This window comes from Myxine glutinosa, chromosome 2 (assembly GCF_964187855.1).
Source record: "Myxine glutinosa chromosome 2, kmMyxGlut1.1, whole genome shotgun sequence".
In the NCBI taxonomy this organism is placed as follows: domain Eukaryota; kingdom Metazoa; phylum Chordata; class Myxini; order Myxiniformes; family Myxinidae; genus Myxine; species Myxine glutinosa.
The window spans coordinates 86,480,793-86,501,158 of record NC_136262.1 but is presented as its reverse complement, the minus strand read 5'-3'; the positions used below and the strand labels follow the sequence as shown (position 1 = coordinate 86,501,158).

Sequence of the window (20,366 nt, the reverse complement as noted above, 5' to 3'; positions counted from 1 at the left end):
GAGGTCGATAAGGGAATCCCAACGACAAAACACGATTCACCAGGCGGGCGGCCTCCTCGAGGTAAAATAGCAGATCGGCCTGTAATGAAGGCGCTTGCTTTCCCGCCCACAATAGTTCATGCTCGGTACCAAAACCTGAGATGCAGGTTTAATTGCAATCGCAATATAGGACGATATCGCGGGCAATCCCTTTCCCAGGAAGCCTCAATTCATTCGCGACCAATATCGAGAAGTCCGCTCGCAGCCTCAATGCGACTCATGGCTGTCTCTTTTTCCCCACCGATCTTTCTCCTCTTCCCTCTTCCGGTTTCTTTGCCGCGTTTTTATTTTTCCTTCACAAACATTTATTTTTACCTGTTACGAAAGTCATCTCCATTTCAAACAAAAATCTTAATAACAATATTACCTGAAACTAAAAATATTCTACAAGTATATAATAATGACAAAGGCGGGAGTGACGAATCCGTAACATAACCAACTCATCCACCTCGTCTTGTCATAAATAATCCACAACTTTTTGAAATATCATGCTACGTATCGTTTTTGGCGCTTTCATTCAATGGGGAAGAATCAATTAGAAAATAATTAAAAAATTCTCATCCGGATCCGTATTGGGATTTTCACCAAAATCAAATCAATTTGGCCTTGTCACACAACCAACCTGTCCACCAAGTTTAGACCAATCTGTCCAAAATTTTTTTTGGAGATATTGTGCCATGCATCGGTTTTAGCCATATCTCTCACTTAAAATATTCTCAGATCCGGATCCCGATTCGAATCGACAATGAAATTGAACCAATTCTTGCTTGTTGCATACTGAACCTCTCCACTAAATTTCGTCCAAATACATCCACAACTTTGAGATATCCTGTTCACAGACAGACAGACAAACAAGAAGACGGCATGCAGAGCACTATACTTGCAACCCCCGCCCCCCCCCGCCCCAAAGGTTTCCATTAATACAGCAAATTGTCAATTTCATCAAGATTTAAATTGACGATCTCGATCAAAGCTCAGGTCAATAGGATGAAAAGTGACGATTTTTCAGATGAAAAATGATGATTTTAGAAGTTTGACCTTGAGTTGCCCTTTGACCTTTTGACCTTAAAATAGTTGGTTTCCCAATTCAGTGAGGCACTATACAAATGTTGATTAATTTTCAAGTCAATCGGATGAAAATTGATGGGGTTTTCAGATAAAAATTGATCATTTTGTAAGTTTGACCTTGAGTTGACCTTTGACCTACAAATAGTTGGTTTTCCAATTTATTGACTCAATGTACAAATGCTGTTCAATTTTTAAGTCAATCGGATGAAAATTGAGGATTTTAGAAACTTCACCTAAATTGTTGACCTTTGGCCTATGTTGACCTTTTGGCCTATCTTGACCTCAAAAATAGCTGGTGGTTGAATTCAGTGAGCTGATATGAAAATCATATTCAAATTTCAAGTCAATCGGATGATAATTGAGGATTTTAATAATTCGACAAAGTTGTTGACTTTTGGCCGATGCAGACCTTTTGACCTCAAAATCAATAGGCCTCTTACTTCCGACCAACTCTACCATTTGGTGAAGTTTTGTAATGATCAGTTTAAAACTGTGACCTGCAGGTGATTGACATACACAGACAGACAAACAGACAGACCAACACACAAGACCAACCAATATACGAGGGTTGCCCAAAAAGTTTTGCAACACTTTGTATACTTCAGTCAAATTCAACAGGAAATGTCTGCAACTTATTCTGTGGTTAATTTTGAATGTCTCGCTTACTACTGCAACGCCGCGGAGCAATAAGTTTTCTAGCGCATGTGCAGAGGGTCGTCAAAATGGCGCTGTGTGGTGATGAGCGTTTTAAACAACGGCCTGTTATTGAATTTATTGTGGCGGAGAAGGAATCAGTAACGAACATTCACAGGTGGTTAAAAATGTATACGGAGTCAATGCTGTTGATAGAAGCACTGTTAGTCGTTGGGCTTCACGAATTGCGGGTTCTGAGAAAGGCCAAAAGGTTTGGGAGTGATGACAAGGTTATTGAAGAAGTGAAGAAGTGGTGGCGAGTGCAGGATTCAGACTGGTACAAGAAGTGGATACATGCTCTTGTTTCTCGCTGGCGCAAGGCTGTTGAATTTGACGGAGATTATGTAGAAAAATGAGGAGTGTAATAAATACATCTAGTTATCCCACAAGTATGTTCAAATAATTCTATTATAAATTACTAGCAATAAAAAAATTGTGTTGCAAAACTTTTTGGACAACCCTTGCAGTTGAAAACCTTTGATTTTTCGCAAGTAACAAACGCACAAACAAACGAAACAGACCGACATATCAAACAAACAGACAGGTGTGCGAACATAACCTCCATCCACCTTCGATGGTGGAAGTAACAACTTTTCGTGCTTTCGTTTTTGCAAACTCGTCAATTATCTTTCCAAAGTCTGTTTGTCATGATAATTCACTTTCAATACTCAGCAGTGCCAATGAATTGAGCCTTCCTTCTGTCATTGTGCCTCTCATGCAGCTTTTAATTTGGCTTAGTTTGCTGAAAGAGCATTCAGTTGATGCAACTGGCACATGCAAAGTGCAAAAAATTATCAGAGCTATACAAATATTGCAGAATATTTCATCGAGCTCCATCATAGTGATCTGGTTCAGAAGTTGAAGTGGGCACATAGGCTTGTCACCTAAGTTTGTGCTGTGGACAGACTTTCGACGAGCGATTTCATCTTCCAATTGACACTGTGAGACATTAGTGATGTATTTCCTGTATTTTTGAATCTTGTGCACCCTGTGGAGGTTTCTTCTTCACTCAGGTCTCCAAATAAAACGAAATTAGCCATTTATTTCATTCATTGCCTCAAATCAGGTGGTGAGTTCTGCCAGAAGAGAATCCACAACAACATCGAAGATGCTACATTATAATTTAGCCTCCTCTTTGCATTCAGTTTTTCCGTCAAAGGTCTGGGACTCATCACGTTTGCTCATCAACAAAACACTCTCTTCTTAGCTTTACGCTTCTTTGGAAACTCAGCAGGAACATTCACAGCATTGGCTACAAGCATTGATTCAGTCAGAATATCAGGCCACTTGTTTCGAAATGTATTGAGGTCACTGATGAGGCTTTTTCAACTTTGAAACCGCGACATCAATGGTTGATTTTCTGGGCTGAATGAGTTGGTTTCTGTTGTCAATTTATACAAGAATTTTCAGCCAAATTGCACACATGATGCAGATGAATGAAGATACATACTTTATGGCACCAGTCACATCATTCCTTGTATTAGGAGTGAGATTCAGAATGAGGAGCTGAGGAGCTGCAAGGCCTTTCATACACCAGGGAAGTGAGCTACAAATGGTCGAACACTGTCAACGTGATCGCTCCATCTTGTGCCAGGAAATCCATGCAGAGAGCGCCCGACTTTGTTTTGCAGTTGCTCCACCGCTGAGGACTACTGGAGAATATGTTGTGGATTGTCTGCACAGTTCCAAAGAATGTTACTGCTTCAAGAGAGCCAGCTGCTGAATCTGCACTGCATAGGTTCAATGTGTGGCAACCACAAAGTGAAAACACATGTACAGGGGGTTCTTTTCCATTATATGTTTTTGAGCACTATTGTATTTTGCACTCATGTTTGCACCATTGTCATATCCGTGTCCATGCCAGTTAGTTAAAGGAATGCTATTCTCCTCCAGTGTTTTGAGAATTGTGGAAACAATCTGTGCTCCTGTCTTCTCACAACAATCAACAAAGGTCAAGAAACGCTCTTGAACAATGATTCAACTTTGCCCTGACTGAGATATCTTGATGAATGTTGTTTGTTCTTTCTGACTGGCATCTGGTGTTGCATCATCCATAACAGAAAAATACTTAGCGTTTTCCCGTTCATCCAGTTTTAAACTACGAACATGTTCAGCACAAAGATCTATAAACCCATTTTGTGATTCTGCAGAAAGATAGTGAGTCTGTATTCACTCTCCTCTCTGCTGTGACACTTGGACCTTTGTGATGTGGTCATTTTGTGATTCTGCAGAAAGATAGTGAGTCTGTATTCACTCTCCTCTCTACTGTGACACTTGGACCTATGTGATATGTGATACATACTTTATGGGAGCCGTCACATCATTCCTTGTATTAGGAGTGAGATTCAGAGTGAGGAGCTGTTGCAAGGCTTCTCATATGCCAGGGAAGTGAGCTACAAATGGTCGAACACTGTCAATGTGATCTCTCCATCTTGTGCCAGGTAATCCATGCAGAGAGCGCCCGACTTTGTTTTGCAGTATGCACAAGGGAATCATAATGTGCTAATAGCTCTAGTGTACAAGGTATATTCCCATTGTGAATATCTCCAATTCTTTGTGATGATCCATGGAAAGGCAATCCCCTCTCACCAAGGAAGAGTACTACATCGATGATCCTTTTTAGGAGCTTCTTACATTTTTCAGCCTCCAGCAAGGTATTTTGTTTGATGAGGTCATCAACCCCAAAATCTGTCTTTAGGTGTCTTTCAATCTCATGCCAAGCAATGCCACAAATGCATTGTTCTTCTATATCATCAGTAGGGTTACCACCTTGAGATTTCTTTAATTTTTCCCTGACTTGTAAAATAGGTCTCCTGTCATTTGATAGGATACTGGCCATTAAGGCTACTGGCCTTAATTACACCGACATGGAACAAAGTGCGAGAGCCTTTCTGTGTTGCTTTATCCCGCTACTCCTTCTCATGTCTTTTTTGAGCATTGGACTTGTATTGGTAAAAATCAGACATGGCTTACTTTTTACAAGTTATGATAAGTACAGTACCATACGTATTGCATTTAAACTGGTGAATCAATTCCTTTGTGATGTCACAATAAATTCCACTTTCATTGGTTGGAACTTGGAAGTGCCTTCGTCTACAGCTCACCAGTGATCTTTGTTCTCATGGGTGAAACTCTTCGGCATGTACATGGAAATACGATTAAAAAAAACAACCTATATGGAAGTTTCCGTATTTTAGTCGTCAGAAGGGCATGCCGTGTTTAAGGGAAATTGGGGTGTTATTCACTTATTTGTATATGCTGATTAGTTTCTTAACCCATTTCATCCGGATGGGGTATGGCCAACACTCCTGTGTCCATTTACATCATTACATCATTACTGCGATTATAATCATTAGGTAAATTGTTCTCACAGTAGTTTATTTTACGTGGGAGGGAGTTACCCCTTATGGCAATGGCATGTCAGGGAATCACCCTGAGTGGCTTGGAGGGAGACACAAAATAAAGCTGCACCCATTGTTTTATGATCACAAACAATAACAAGAAGGAGCAATCAGAGATTGCAGACCCTCACCAGGATGGGTTTTAGTGGTTTTTAAGGCTTTTGTGTTAAAACAAACATGGCGGCCAAAGGAATCATGTGAGATGACGTCATAACTTTTTTTTTATCCACCAATTTATCCCTAGTTGACGCTCAAGAATTTTCATCTTGATTGGATGAAGTTTTGTGCTTGTCGAATTATGACGTCAAAATGGAGCACCTATGACATCTTCCTTAACATATTTTATTCCCCATGGAGAGTTCTTTACAATGGGCATGTCTCAATTTTGTCTATGCAGTGCTTTCGGGAGACATGGAGGTTGAAAGTTTTTCGATTTTTCCAAGATGCTGCCCATACCACGTGACCTATGATGTCATAATTATCAATAAAAATTATATAGGAGAAGGTGCACCTTTAAGGCTACTGGCCTTAAATATGGTGAAAATTTCCTGTCAATCAGACCAACGGTTGCAGAGAAAATCATATTTATTCTGTGCGGAAAAACAAACAGACGAATGAAAAATCACTCATAGAGCGACACTTGGCAAAAGTAGTCTAAGGGCATGCGGTAGAGCATCCTTTTGAAATAATTGATGGTTGAATTATGTGACATGACATGCAAATCGTCTTCAAATGAAGTTAATTGGATGAAAATTGTCAACCTTAGAAATTTGGCTGATGTTGACTTTTTGGCCTATGTTGACATCAAAAATGGTTGGTGGTTGGTTTCAGTAAACTGATATGCAAATCCTATATAGATTTGAAGTCAATCGGATGAAAATTGAGGATTTTAGAAATGATAAATGTGGTTGACCTTAGGCCTATGTTGACCGTTTGGCCTATTTTGATCTCAAAACTAGTTGGTGATTGAATTCAGTTAACTGATATGAAAATCCTATTCAAATTTCAAGTCAATCAGATGACAATTGAAGATTTAAAAAATCTGGCGTATGTTGACTTTTTGGCCTATGTTGACCTCAAAAATAGTTGGGGATTGAATTCAGTGGTCAGATATGCAAATCGTCTGCAAATTTCAAGTTAATCGGATGAAAATTGACAATTTGAGAAATTTGGCCTATGTTGACCGTTTGGCCTATGTTGACCTGAAAAATAGTTGGTGGTTGAATTCAGTAAGCTGATATGTAAATCTGATTCAAATTTCAAGTCAATCGGATGAAAATTGAGGATTTTATAAATGTGAAAAAAGTGGTTGACCTTTGGCCTATGTTGACCTTTTGACCTCAAAATATATACAGGATTTTGTTGGAACATGAACTCTACCGTTTGGTGAAGTTTTGTGAAGATCGGTTTAAAATTGTGACCTGTAGGCAAGTATAAGTGAGCGGACAGACAAACAAACACACAAATACACACACACAAACTGGAGTGATCAACATACTTGTCCAAATTTTTTTTTTGCCAAGTAAGAAACGGACAAACAGACAAAAATGCGACACCATCTCCTTTGGCGAGGGTAATTATATGAAATAAAACATTGAAGGAATAATTACAAGCGCCTATTAAGTCGGGGCCCTGGGGTGGTTAGCCCGCCTCCCGCCCGCCCCTGCGTTTATTACTTCCAAGCATGTGAAGCAAAAAGTGGGGTTAAGCAAGTGAGACATTTTGTGTGTGTCTCTCTCTGTCTGTCTGTCTGTCTGTCTGTCTCTCCTGTCTATAAATGTCAGCTTATAATCAAGGAACCTCTTAATTTCAAATGGAATATTATATTTTGAACACAAATTGGAACATTAATCAGAAAACAAACATGTTGTTTAATTGTACTTTGGCTCTGAATTAGTCCGGATCACACATGTGCAGAGAGGAGAAAAATGATTTTTTTACTGGTGGTTTGGCCTATGTTGGGTAACTGGTGGGTAATTCCAGTCTAGCAGTCAAACAAAATTGAAAATTACTCCAAACAGGAAACTTACTGGTTTTAAGAACATCATAAAGGACACAAACAGGCATGGATAACTAATATAACGTGTTAAATAAGGTGGTGTATCAATGGCGGTAGACGCTGCATCAAACTTCAACAACTTCAAACAAGCTTCAATTGCAGATTGCAAAAGGTAACCTTCTGAAAAAATTATTTTCTACAATCTTAAAAATCTTTATTTTGTTTCAATTGAATCATATACTTAAACACTTTAGAACACAAATAGCCTTTTTGGCATTTTCAAAACCTTTGCGTTTAGCAGTACTTGGAAAAAAACATTACTGCACTTTACATCATCTCAACCAATCAAATGTATCACTTGTGGACACCGACCATGTCCTTGTTTCTCAAGACTGCTTGGGGTAAAGTATGTTCTGAACTCCCCAGTTAAGGATATGTAGTACAACGTGAGTCCATCATATGAGTATGTTGTATAATGATACAATGTTTGCTTTCAGCAAAGATATTGAACTCTACTTCAAAATCGCATTCTATGGGTGGGTAAACAGCGAGTAAATAATAAATATACCAGTGGGGTCACCCATGGGAATCCCACGGGCATGGATGTGTGTGACATTTGGACATCTTCATTTAGTTGCTGCACATTCAGTTTTACAAAATGGTTACTGGCAATTTATCAGATCCACAAATTATGTAATCTACACAATATATTTACTTCTGATAACATGTGAACGCATGTGCGTGAACATGTGAAATACAGTTTGAAATGTGTCATTATGGTATCTACACAATATATTTACTTCTGATAACATGTGAACGCATGTGCATGAACATGTGAAATACAGTTTGAAATGTGTCATTACATCTCATGTAAAATGTGATTTCAAGAGCTCAACTCTAGTCCCTCCCTGCCCACATCCCTCCCACATCATGCACACTGCACCAGAGAGTGGGTCACACACACACACACAGGGGAGTGGGTCACACACACACACGGGGGAGTGGGTCGTTTTACTCCCCCCCCCTCATTCCTTTCCAACATTTGAAAAATTACTGAATCATTAGATAGCAAATACTATTTTGTGAATTCCTTAGTAGCTTCTAAGGGGGCCACTAGTCAGGAACCCAAAATGTGAAGAGCTGACTGCTTCCCCCAAAACGACTGGTAAAGGCACTTATATTGCAATTGCTGCTTTAATGGTTCATTTTGCATGCAAAGAGAAAACATTCATAATGATGAGGTTACTAGTTAGTGTCAATTTTTTTTTTAATTGCATTTGGTTTCCCTTAAAACCACAGAAATTGCTCGAGCAACTAGCATGGGTTCTAGTTTGACACAAATCACTTGCTTGAGTAATAATGGTAGATAAAGATCTACGGTTCCATTAGACAACCCAATGATGTCGAAGTTGATAAAAAAATATGTCGAAGTTATCATTCCTTATGTTATCTTCATATATAACACAAAATAGTATGTTGTAAAATACAGTTCAAGTCGGTGTTTATCTTTCATAAATTAATCATTTCTGTTTGCCACGCACGTGCGGCCTTGCCTTAGGCTTCCCCCGTCGAAGTTTGTTCCTTCCTTCGCTGTTTTTGCTAGGTTTTTAGATTTTCCCTTCTCCCCCAAACTTCCCTGAACATCTACTCTTTGTCTAACGTTGTAACCACCTCCCCCCCCCCCCCCATAAACAAACAAACAAAAAACTTTTATTTTTCTCCTCGTGTGCTTTTGTCCCATCGTGCGCCTCTGTCCACGTGCGCTGTCCCGCCCCGCCCCCATTATCGCCCTGCCTTCCACCTTTTCCCCTGTTCACGTGACTCGTGGTTGTCCCTCAAGGCCCTCTCCCCGTTGGTATCTTTGTGAATATAAGACTGTTCTTCACGGTCCTGTTTAAATATGTTTAAACTTTCCACTGCAGTGTTTTATTCAGTGGTTAATTACAACACGCTGTTTTTCTTCCTATTTAAAAGGCTCCTTTCAATTTCCTCTTCAACTCATTCCATTTCAAAAAAATATTCAATCTCTTATAATTCTTTCTCACGACATGCTCTAAATTCTCATTCATTCCACCCCTCCTCCATCGTTCTTAAACGGATCGCTAACTTGAAAATCACAATAAACCCAATTTGTTATAAATGTTCATCTTTCATTAATCATCCACTTTCTAAACTCCCCCCTTGCCCCTCCCCTCAAAATCTCCCTTGCCCCTCCCCTCCAAATCTCCCCCCTTGCTCCTCCCCTCCTAAACTCCCCCATTGCCCCTCCCCTCCTAAACTCCCCCCTTGCCCCTCCCCTCCAAATCTCCCCCCTTGCCCCCCCTCCAAATCTCCCCCCTTGACCCTCCCCTCCAAATCTCCCCCCCATGCCCCTCCCCTCCTAAACTCCCCCCTTGCCCCTCCCCTCCCAAACGCCGCCCTTGCCCTTCCCCTCCTAAACTCCCCCCTTGCCCCTCCCATTCAAAACTCCCCCCCACCAACTCCTCCCCTTCAAATTTCCCTCCCAACCATCCCTGCCAAATTCTCCCCCCTCCTCCTCAAAGCTGCCTCCTCACCACTTCGTGAGGACCACCAGCACTCCCTCCTCACCACCACCACTCATCCCATCACAATCAAACCTTTCGTCCTCCTCATCCTTCCCTTTCTTGTAACTCTTCTGTAATCTCTGACACACTATCAACTGCTCTCCCTACCTCCCCCTCTCATCCTTCATCTGACCCTACCCCTCCCCTTTCCTGCACCCGATGCTCCCCCTCTATCCTCATTAACGGTATGGACCTCAAACATCCAGGGCCTTCGCTCAAACCTGATTGATCTCTCCATTCAGGTTGCTTCTGAAAATCCAGACTTGATCTGCTTAACAGAAACTTTCCTCCTTCAAGATGTCTTTGATTCCTTAATATCTTTTCCTGGTTACTCCCTCCTCCGGTATGATAGACCTGAGCCTCGTCCTGGTGGTGGGGTGGCTATCTTTATCAAAAACTCTCTTCCTCACTCTCCTTGCACTGCCCTCTCTCCACCCCACCCCCAGGAGTACCTCTAGCTACGGCTTCCTCTCCGCTGCCACCTTTTGTTCATATGCGTTCTGTACCGTCCTCCAAACAGTGATGACTCCATTTACATTTTGCTGTCGGACAACATGGACCAACCTCTATCAACTCATCCAAACTCTCTCTTCCTCATATGTGGCGACATCAACTGTCATCATGCCAGCTGGCTGGGTGTGGTTTCCTCTCTCACCAGCCATGGCACCTCAGCAAAGGACTTCTGGGACTCATTGGGATTGACACAATCTGTCAATTTCCCGACCCGGATCGCAGTCAATGGAGTATCTTCTCTTCTGGACTTGGTTATGACAAACTTCACTGCAAATGTCTGCTGCTCTTCTTCTGCTCCAATCGGTTCTTCTGGTCATGTGCTTGTTAAAGTGGACATCTCTCTGGCCATTCTCAGAGAGCCTTCTCAGTGCCGACGAGTCTGGTATTTCAGTCAGGCTGACTGGCACAGTCTGCAAGCAGCCATCAATCATCTGGACTGGTCTCCCATCTCTACTGCATCTGACATCAATTCTTCCTGGGAATTCTTCCAAAGCAAACTGCTCTTTCTCATGCACAGATTTATCCCATCTCGTCTTCAGTTGTCTTACCCTTCCTCCTGTCCATGGTACACTGACTCTTGTGGTGAGGCAGTTGCCCTGAAACAACTTGCCTTTGCCTCTTGGAAGGCAAATCCAACTGAAGGCAATCTCAGTTCCCTCCACCAAGCTCGGAACAAGTGTATGTCTACCCTCAGGAGTGCCAGGAAGCACGATCTCACCACACTCAAGATTGAACTCTCAAACCTGTCTCCTTCCTCCAAATCCTGGTGGTGTCTGGTCAAATCCGTTTCTGGTGTTCGTTCCCCCTCCATCCCCTCCCTTACCTCAAATGGCTACACAGTTGACACCGCAGGTGACAAAGCCGAATGCCTCAACTCTGTGTTTGCCTCAAAATCTTGTGTCCCAAACCCATCTCTCTCTGTTCCCACCTTTCCCAGTCGAACTCAACTGCTCCTGGACTCTGTGTTCGTCTCTCCTGACAAGGTGGATAAGTTTTAGTCAAACCTCGACTCTGATCCTGCAACTGGACCAGACGGCATCAGCCCACGGGTCCTAAAATCCTGCTCTGCCGCTCTATCTCACCCTCTCTCTGTTCTTTTCACCTTCTCTTTTGCTCAAGGTCATCTGCCAGCATCTTGGAAATCAGCAAACATTACCGCTTTACACAAAAAAGGTGCAAAAACAGATCCTTGCAACTACAGACCAATCAGCCTGCTTCCGATTATCAGCAAAGTCATGGAATCCATCATTGCTTCGGATATCAAATCCTTCCTCTTCTCCAATGGCTTGATCTCTGATCATCAATTTGGATTCAGACAAGGTTTATTCGACTCTGGACATGTTGCTTCTGCTGTCTCAACAATGGATGAAGGTCCTCAATGCCAAACAGGAAATCAGAGCTGTCTCACTTGACATATCACGTGCCTTCGATACAGTCTGGCGCCCAGCTCTGCTCACCAAACTCTCCTCCTATGGTATCCATGGAAATCTCCACTCATGGCTTGTGGACTTCCTCTCTGGTCATCGGCAACGTGTGGCCCTGAATGGATTTCTCTCATCTCCCCTTCCTGTTCTGGATGGAGCTCCCCAAGATAGTGTTCTGGGCCCAGTGCTATTTCTGGTCTTCATCAATGATCTCTCCGACTCTCTGGAAAATCCTCTCTCTCTCTTTGCTGATGACTCCACTATCTGCCGCTCCATTCCTCTCATCCCTCAGATCGGCTGTCTGCAGCCTCCTCACTCTCTGCAGACCTGGACAAAATCAAAGACTGGTCAAACAAGTGGAACATGTCTTTCAAGCCTGACAAATCTCACACTCTTACTATGTCTCTCCTAAAAGACCGACTGGAAAACCCTCCCATCTACTTTCTCAACAATCCTCTCCAAGAAGTTCTGTCGCTCAAGCTTTTGGGTCTTACTATCTGCCCTGATCTTTCTTGGGAAAACCACATTTCCAAGCTGGCCTCCAAAGCCAGTCACCGACTGGGCATCCTCCGTCGTGCGAAGTCCTTCCTTAGCACACCTGAGCTCCTCACCACATACAAGGCTTTCATCCGCAGCTCAATGGAATACTGTTCCCCCCTCTGGGCCGGTGCTCCTGCCTCACACCTAGCTCGGCTTCATGCTGTTGAAACCAAAGCTTTCAGAATCATTGGAATCTCCTGCGATGAAGCTAACTCCGAAGGCCTTTCACTCACTCACTGCAGGCAGGTTGGTGGTCTTTCTGTCTTCTACCGACTCCTCTCCGGCCTTGCTCCCCCAGCTCTCTCTGTGCTCTGCACCCCCAATATTCCTTCAGGTCACACAAGATCTGCCTGCAACCATCTTATGGTTAAACTGCCAAAATCTAGGCTCTCTGCTCACCTTCACTCTTTCATTCCCCTTTTCTCCCACCTCTGGAACAAACTCCCCCACTCCCTTCAATCCCACTCCTCCCTCCAGGTCTTTAAAACAGCTGTTCCCCACCATCTCTTATCTTCCCCCATCCAAAACCTTGATCTTTTCTACCCCCGCTAATTCACCCCAGATACACTTTTTTTGAAATTCCAACTTCTTTCCTGGAAGTCCTTGTAGTGTTCATATGTTCTATACCTCTCCCACCTCCCCCTCCCACATTTCTCCCGATGTCCCTGCTCTCAAATGCTGTGTTTTTGTCCTTCCCCCTCTCTCCCCATCTTGTCTACCGCTCCCCTTATTTTTGTGTTTTATGTGTCGGTTTGACTTTTTGTGTGATTAATGTTAGCTCTTTCATGAGCCTCGATCTTGTATTCCAAAAAAAGGCGGAAAAAAAGTTTTGTTGAATGATATTCTACAATGTGCGCAAGGTATGAATTCTGAAGTCAGTAACAATGACTCCCATCTATGACTCGGGCTTCGGCCTTATTTTTGTGTGTTGGCTTTCCTTGTGAACTATTCATCATTGGCAAAACAAGTGCTCACTCATGAAACTTCTACTGCATAAGAGATTAAAGGAAAAACACAAATTCCAGCACTAAATTATCTAACAATTTAACTTGCATATGGTCATTCAGACGACAAGCTAAACTGCCCTGGGTCAAATTCAGATGTATTCCAATCCATGGAATGTTGGTGACGTTCTCCTGTACATTGTGAGAAATATTATTAGATTCAAACTAATCTTGTCATTAACATGACAAATGTTGAGGGCACTTTCGATGATGGTTGTGCTTACAGAGCCAAATGCTCGAAACGTTTTCAGCAAGAACAGGAAGACAGGCACATGATATTGCACAGCATCTGATATCATTGATATTGATATCATCTTTATTGATATCATTGATATTGATATCTGATATGCACTGCATCATGATATTGCACAGCAAATATCTGCACGTTTCAGGACAGTGACAGAAACTATGTGGTAGAGCAAGCTCGTAGACAGTTCATTTTAGCTGGCTGCCACACTTGCTTGCACCCGTAAAAGTTCAACATGTTGCGGAATCTTCTCATAGCACAATAAGTCCTTTGTTTCAGTTACTTGATCTTTTTTTTTTTCATCAATCATCCCATACAAATGACAATTTTCCAAAGAGACTAAGCTCGTATTTATCCTTCTGTAATAATTGAATTGAGCCAGTAATGGCACAGATAAGGTGAATGTATTTGAAACCAAATTAGTCATAGCTTAAAGCTCCGCAGACACAGCTTTTGTTTTTGATGTGATTATATAAATTTTTAAGTAATGAGCAAAGAACTTTAATTCTAATAATTTTTGAGTTGTTACAGTTAAAAAAGCAAACCCGGCGTTGATTTTGGTCACGCCCCTAAAAATAGAGATGATCATGATGTCATCTGTGTGACGTAATCAAAGGCAAGGTTGGCTCTGCACGCAACGGATAACGGCCACACAACTCGCTCCAGACCCGTCAGAAAATGATTTTGACGAAGATTTCTGATTAGGAATACTCTTGAAAGTCAGAAACATTATAAGAACTATCCGCAGCAAAACTATTCCTGCGATGATGTAGTGGGTCACGTGGGTAATAAAATCGCCGTTTTGGGGGGGGGGGGGGGGGGCAATTGAGCACAAAAGGACACCCAAAAACATCACTATCTCCCTTCCAATATATTTATTAACAAAAACAACGATTAAGTGCTCAGTGAAGCAACATCTATTAATGAAATCAAACATGATTTTCTGTGTCTGTGGCCCTTCAATCTTTTTTCAAAGGTGTGCGTGTGTGTCTGTGCGTGCATGTACACTTAGGTAAAACAGACTGTGCTCTGCTTAAAGCTGCAAAAAGCCTCTCTGCGATATAAATTCAGCTTGAGCATGGGTAGCCTTGCAGATAGCAAGACGAGCTACTAAACTGAATGATACAACCCAGAAACAATATCGCTCTTTTAGCTTCATCCTCATTATTCAAACCTCCATGTCACATCGCTTACCCTCGATGCTGAAGTGAAGGAGTTGGTGTGGTAGGGTCCAAATCTGTCAGCCCACTGCGAATGAACATCAATCTTGTCTCTGAAAATGCAGGGCACAAATTGCAGACACAGCATAGACTACAATATTTTCAGCGGAGGTGCACGGGATAACTCTTATTGTGAGAGACTGCAAGAGAGGCATGTTGGCGCCTGCTCGTGAGACATATAAGTGGCTTATGATGACAATTTGTTTCTCCTTCAATAATCCTGTAAAGTCTCATTGAACCGCAGAGCTCAGCACAAAAGCTGGAGAGCTTAACAATTCAGGGCACAGCTTTAGCAAGCGATGTCTCATCCGCACACCAAATTAGTGACCATTTAACCACCGTCATTTGCGGCTGTGCCAAGATCTCCGCTGCAGTCCGCAATGTATTGTTTCGCTCCGTAAATAAACTTTGTGGAACACAAAAATGAAGTGGATATGAGGTTAAAGAAAGTACTTCTTTCCAGTTGAACAACATGCTATTTACATGGAACATAACATTGTGTAATCACCCTGGTTTTCTTCACTACTACACCCCAGTGACACTTCCTGACACTTCTCGAACAGTTTAAATCTTACTACATCCACATTTATTGATACTGTGGTAGAGAAATCATATTTAGCCCACAATGACAACACAAGCCTGGAGTTGGCTTCGCGGTTCGGGTGCTGGATTGGGATCCTAGGATTCTGAGTTCGAATCCCAGTCGATCGCGAAATTAACACCAGGGGGGTTCACTCAGCTTGTCATCCTTCTGAGGTCGGCAAATTGAGTACCAGCTTGCTGGGATGAATGATCCCGGTGTGTACCCCAATTCAGAATAGGTACACCGTATCCCTGCGCATCTCCGAACAAGCTCCATAGTAAGAGGCGACTAAGGGTTGGCGTCAGGAAGGGCATCCGGTTATAAAAACATTGCCTCAAACAAGGAACCATGATTGTCATGGCGCCCGCAAGGCTAATCCCCGCTCCAGCTGGGAAAAATGGCCTTAAAACGATCATTCCTTCATATATTCATTCAATCAATGACTCCGCTTAGGAAAAAACATTATCTCTCACATGTGACACGATGATATGATGTCACACACTGTGTGTGCTGATGCCCTTTACATGCACGACTGGGATAAAACCTGTTGGGTTATGTCATCCTCGTATCCAATGAAATGTATACTTGGCAAGGGATTTAATCATGCATTTGGTATTGATGGTTACATCATGATTGAGACGTGGCTACGGATGATGTACATCGGTACTGTGGAATCTTTAACATTACCAAGCGAACTTGAGCAGATGGGACAGATAGCTTGTTGTTCCTTCCAAAGGGTGGTGGTGGTTCGTATGGAACCTGTGGCTGCTTGGCTGCATCATTTTATGTGGGCGTGGCTGTCAGCAATGCAATGCTCCTCATTGCCAATCATTGGTACTCATTAAAAGATGACAGGCTGAGTCAACCCACCTGGTGTTAATTCAACGGCTTGACAGGGGCTCGAACTGAAGACCCTGAGATCTCAAGCCAGCCACCTTAACCCTTAAGGCAACACCAAGCTTTTCCAAAGGGTGGCAAACTACATCGATGTCATACAGCCTGCCTGCACATTTATAGTTGGGTGAGGAAGTGAACCAAGACAATAAAGCTTAAATAATAACTACCTTTGAGGTATTCTGTCAGCTAAGCTCAGTCATAATTTTAGGGCACATCATAAATTATAAAACGTACTTTTTGGCCTAAAAGGTAAAATTATATTTCCTGTGGGACACTTATATTTACGACAAATGGCTTAACTAACAAATATATTGATAGATCCGACACCCCCTCCAAAACTACCAATCAAACATGCGGATAACGGAATGCACCCCCACGCAAGGATACGCCATCTGTTTCAGACGTATAAAGTATGGTTGTTAATAGTCATGATGAAATGCCACTGCTCTTTGGGTTTATGCAAAGTGGATAGCAGGAGTCCGAAGAGAGTCACCTGCATCATTATTCCATTGTTAAAGCCAAAAGATCAGGGATTTTAAGTACTTCCTACGATGGTAAATCTCACCGAATCGGTAGGACGTAAGGGTCGGTATATTGGTGGCTGAGTGTACCTCAGTGTCCTTCAGCACCACCGTGTGCCATCAATCATGATTTCTCACAAGAAGCTTGGTGAAATTTTACTCGACTTCGATGACACGCCATTTGTCATGAAACTGTTCATGTGGGGGTGCCTATTGTTAGAGGTGGGTGAGGCTTCGTGAAAAATCCTGATTCTATCAATTGAGGATTGCTGTTTTGAGTGATAGCACGGTTTCGAAGTAGAGTGTCGTTTTGAGGGAGAGCGGGGTGAGCTACTGAGGATAAAGTAGTAAAATTTCAATTTTGTATTTTTTTTTTTCCTTTGCAAGCAAACAAGGTCATCAATTATTCGTTTTACTTTCTCTTTGCAGAGATACAAATACCTCGACAAATCTTCGTCGGGTTTTTACCAACTGCGACAGAATGACCTGAAATCATCAGCATTTTATGGAACCAAATGTAAAAATATATAAATGCAAGAAATGACAATGTTTTTGTTCTTTTTATCCATGAAAGTTAAATTTGGAGCATAAAGAGTGTTGATTATACTTGAACCCTGCGTACTCAACTGTAACATTTCTTCACAAGATGAGTTCTGCCACAGAATTTAATGCTGACTAAAGGTATTGGACATACATTTTTCGAAATTGGACAATTCTAGTTTACAACTTTGAAATGGCGGCTGCATTACATATGCTGATATTTCTTTTTTGAGCTAAAACAGGCAGCATTGCAATTTGGCAAAGGATATCAAAAGGAAAAGCAAGTTCTCTACTCGTGGCATGCACACAATCATCGAGATGATGCGGTAATCTTCCATCCTCTCATTACCCTGCGTTCGCAAAACGAAAAGCAGGGTTAGGCATTCGGTTGCACAAGAGTGTGCCTGCATTTTTAAAAATGCATTTTCTCAGCAATCGTTGGTCCGATTGACACGAAATTTTTACCATAGGAGCGGCTCCGCCTGAAGCATTTTTAAAATCATAATTATGACGTCATATGTCACGTGGTACAGGCGCCATCTTGGAAAAATCAAAAAACGTTGCACCTCTATATCTCTGAAACCGCTCCATGCAAACAATTGAAACATGGTGTGTTGTCAAGTACTCCCCATGGGGAATAATATATGTTAATGATGATGTCATCAGTACCTTAATTATGAAGTCATAATTCGACAAGTACAACGCTTGATTCGATCAGTCTGAATTTTTTTTTTCTCAGCAATTCTTGGTCCGATTGACACAAATTTTTCACCATAGGAGCGCCCTCCTCCTATAGAATATTTTAATGATAATTATGACGTCATACATCAAGTGGTACAGGCGCCATCTTGGAAAAATCGAAAAACTTCGCACCTCTATATCTCTGAAACTGATCCATGGAAAAAAACTGAAACATGGTGCGTTGTCAAGTACTCCCCATGGAGAATAAGAAATGTTAATCATGATGTCATCGGTGCCTCCATTATGATATCATAATGTGACAGGGACAACGCTTAGTCTGATCAGTTTGAAATTTATTGAGCGTGATCTACGCTACAACTATATGAGAGAATGTAACTCGATGATGTCATGGCTCACATGGTCTGGCAGCCATATTGAATCAAAGAACAAACCCTTCAAAAACAGAAGAGTTGGCTCGCACTAAGTTGGCTGTGCAGTGTAAGTATTCTATGAATACCATCTAGTTTTTTTTAGTTTTTCCATGACATTCCATGTCCTGTCTCCAACTGCTTTGGTTGAAAAGCATTCATTAATTGCCATGGGTAACCCTCAACCCCCACGCTCTTCACATTGGTATTTCGTTGGGTTGTGCAATCGTTTTTCAGATGTATGTGACATTATGGGGGTACTATAGCTAGCCCCTCGGGTGATTGGGATTGGGGAGCAAAAAGACAACTGTGACTTATTGTGAATCGGTATCTACTGTCATCAGATGTATTGTACGTATCATACCACTGCCAAAATAAAGCGAGGATAAGCAAACTGTGCATCAGGAACTCCACAAATGAAACAATTGCTGTTTCCAAGGCGGAGTCGGTTGTGGCAGCGTGTACATTTGAAGGAGACCATTGGTCGTGCAGATTTCACCCCAAAACTTTTGCAAATCTTTCTTTAACGAACAAGACGAACACCAACTCGTCATTCTCCATCCAAAATCTTGATTTTTTTTTTCTACACCATTTAATCCACCCTTCCCTCCCAGAATTTTGCTTATGTAACCATCTTGTCCACCCCTTGAATTCTCCTCTACCCCTCATCGTTGCCTGCATCCCTTATTTGTCCGTCGCCGTCTACTTTCTCTCGCCGCCCTGCTATTGGTGTTCCCTTTGTCATGTTCTTTCCCGATCTGTTCTGTGTCCTCGCTCTTCCACGAGCCTAGTAGACCATGTATAAAAAAGAAAGAAAAAGACATCTTGTTGCAGAATTTTCTTTTTCTGACACAAACTTTCAGTTGATATGTTACCTTGTGATTTTACATTCTGAATCGTTTTATGATGCCTGCAGAACGTACTGTGTGTGCAATTATGTATCGTCATTGTGTGTGCTCAACTCGCTTGGCTGTCAATCAAATATTTGCAAAACCAGCGTCGCAAGCAAATTTAAGTTCTTCAATTTGAGAAATTGCATTATCTTCACTTTTTACTCTTGCTGCTCTGTTCAAAGTACTGTTGTGTCTTATCGAAAGCCTGCAGAGTTACATATCGAATGAAGGAGATGTGTCCAAATTTGTAATGCTTCAAGATGCTGTGCCTGATTACGTCGTAACCATCTTATCCATAACCGTCCAACTTAATTAGCCACATGCTTTCCAAATTAACATGTCCAAGTTATCCGTGTATCTTCAATCATCCAAATTAGCAATGTGCTTGAAATATCCGACTAGCCGCGTGCCTGGGTTATCACATTAGTCATGTCCAAATTAACGACCCATAAATTATCAGCTCTTCAATGTGCCACGACTACATTTTCTGTCATTTCCGTGATGGAAATTTCCACATCTGTTTACTCCACATCCCAAAGAAAGCTTAACATCCTTAATATATTTGCAAAGATTACTGTTTCTTCTTTAAACAAGGATGACATTACTCTTCTGCGTAATTGTACCGTAATATTTACGAAATTCATGACTGGCGTCAATATTTGAACACCATAACCATCAAATGATAACAACGTGGCACAATGAGATTCAACTCAAATCACTACACGTGCTGACACAAATATATGCTCCGAGATTTCTTGGGTGATGAAAGATTTATACACAAAAATCACATTAAATACTGAATTCAAGTCTGGAGCAATGTGCCCATTCACCACATTGTGCATGCTGCAATGATTAGGACGCACCAGATGGAGTCACCAGAGCAATACCAGCGTCGGTCAGGCCACCAGTACCCTCAGGACTGCGTGTCGGGAGGCCACTCTGGGGACCATGATTGGAGGTCGGGACATTTCCTTGGCCTTCTGACAATTTCTTGAAAGGTGTGGGCAGGGCTCCCGTCACCGGCAGCTTTCTGGCTGGGTCACTGCCAGTTTTTGAGCTGAAAATAAAACCCATGTGCCATGTTCAGGAA

General features: G+C 42.0%; 1 protein-coding gene across 13 annotated transcripts in view; it reads right to left on the bottom strand.

Moving 5' to 3' along the window:
- Nucleotides 1-20,366, bottom strand: part of LOC137422340 (tight junction protein ZO-1) — a 633,827-nt gene that overhangs the window by 276,049 nt on the left and 337,412 nt on the right. For all 13 annotated transcript variants that reach the window (XM_078771176.1, XM_078771169.1, XM_078771173.1 and 10 more), the window contains 2 exons: nt 20,140-20,333; nt 14,708-14,786 (listed from right to left, as the gene is read on the bottom strand). In XM_078771176.1, coding sequence (XP_078627302.1) covers nt 14,708-14,786; nt 20,140-20,333 — 273 coding nt within the window. The remainder of the gene's footprint in view (nt 1-14,707; nt 14,787-20,139; nt 20,334-20,366) is intronic.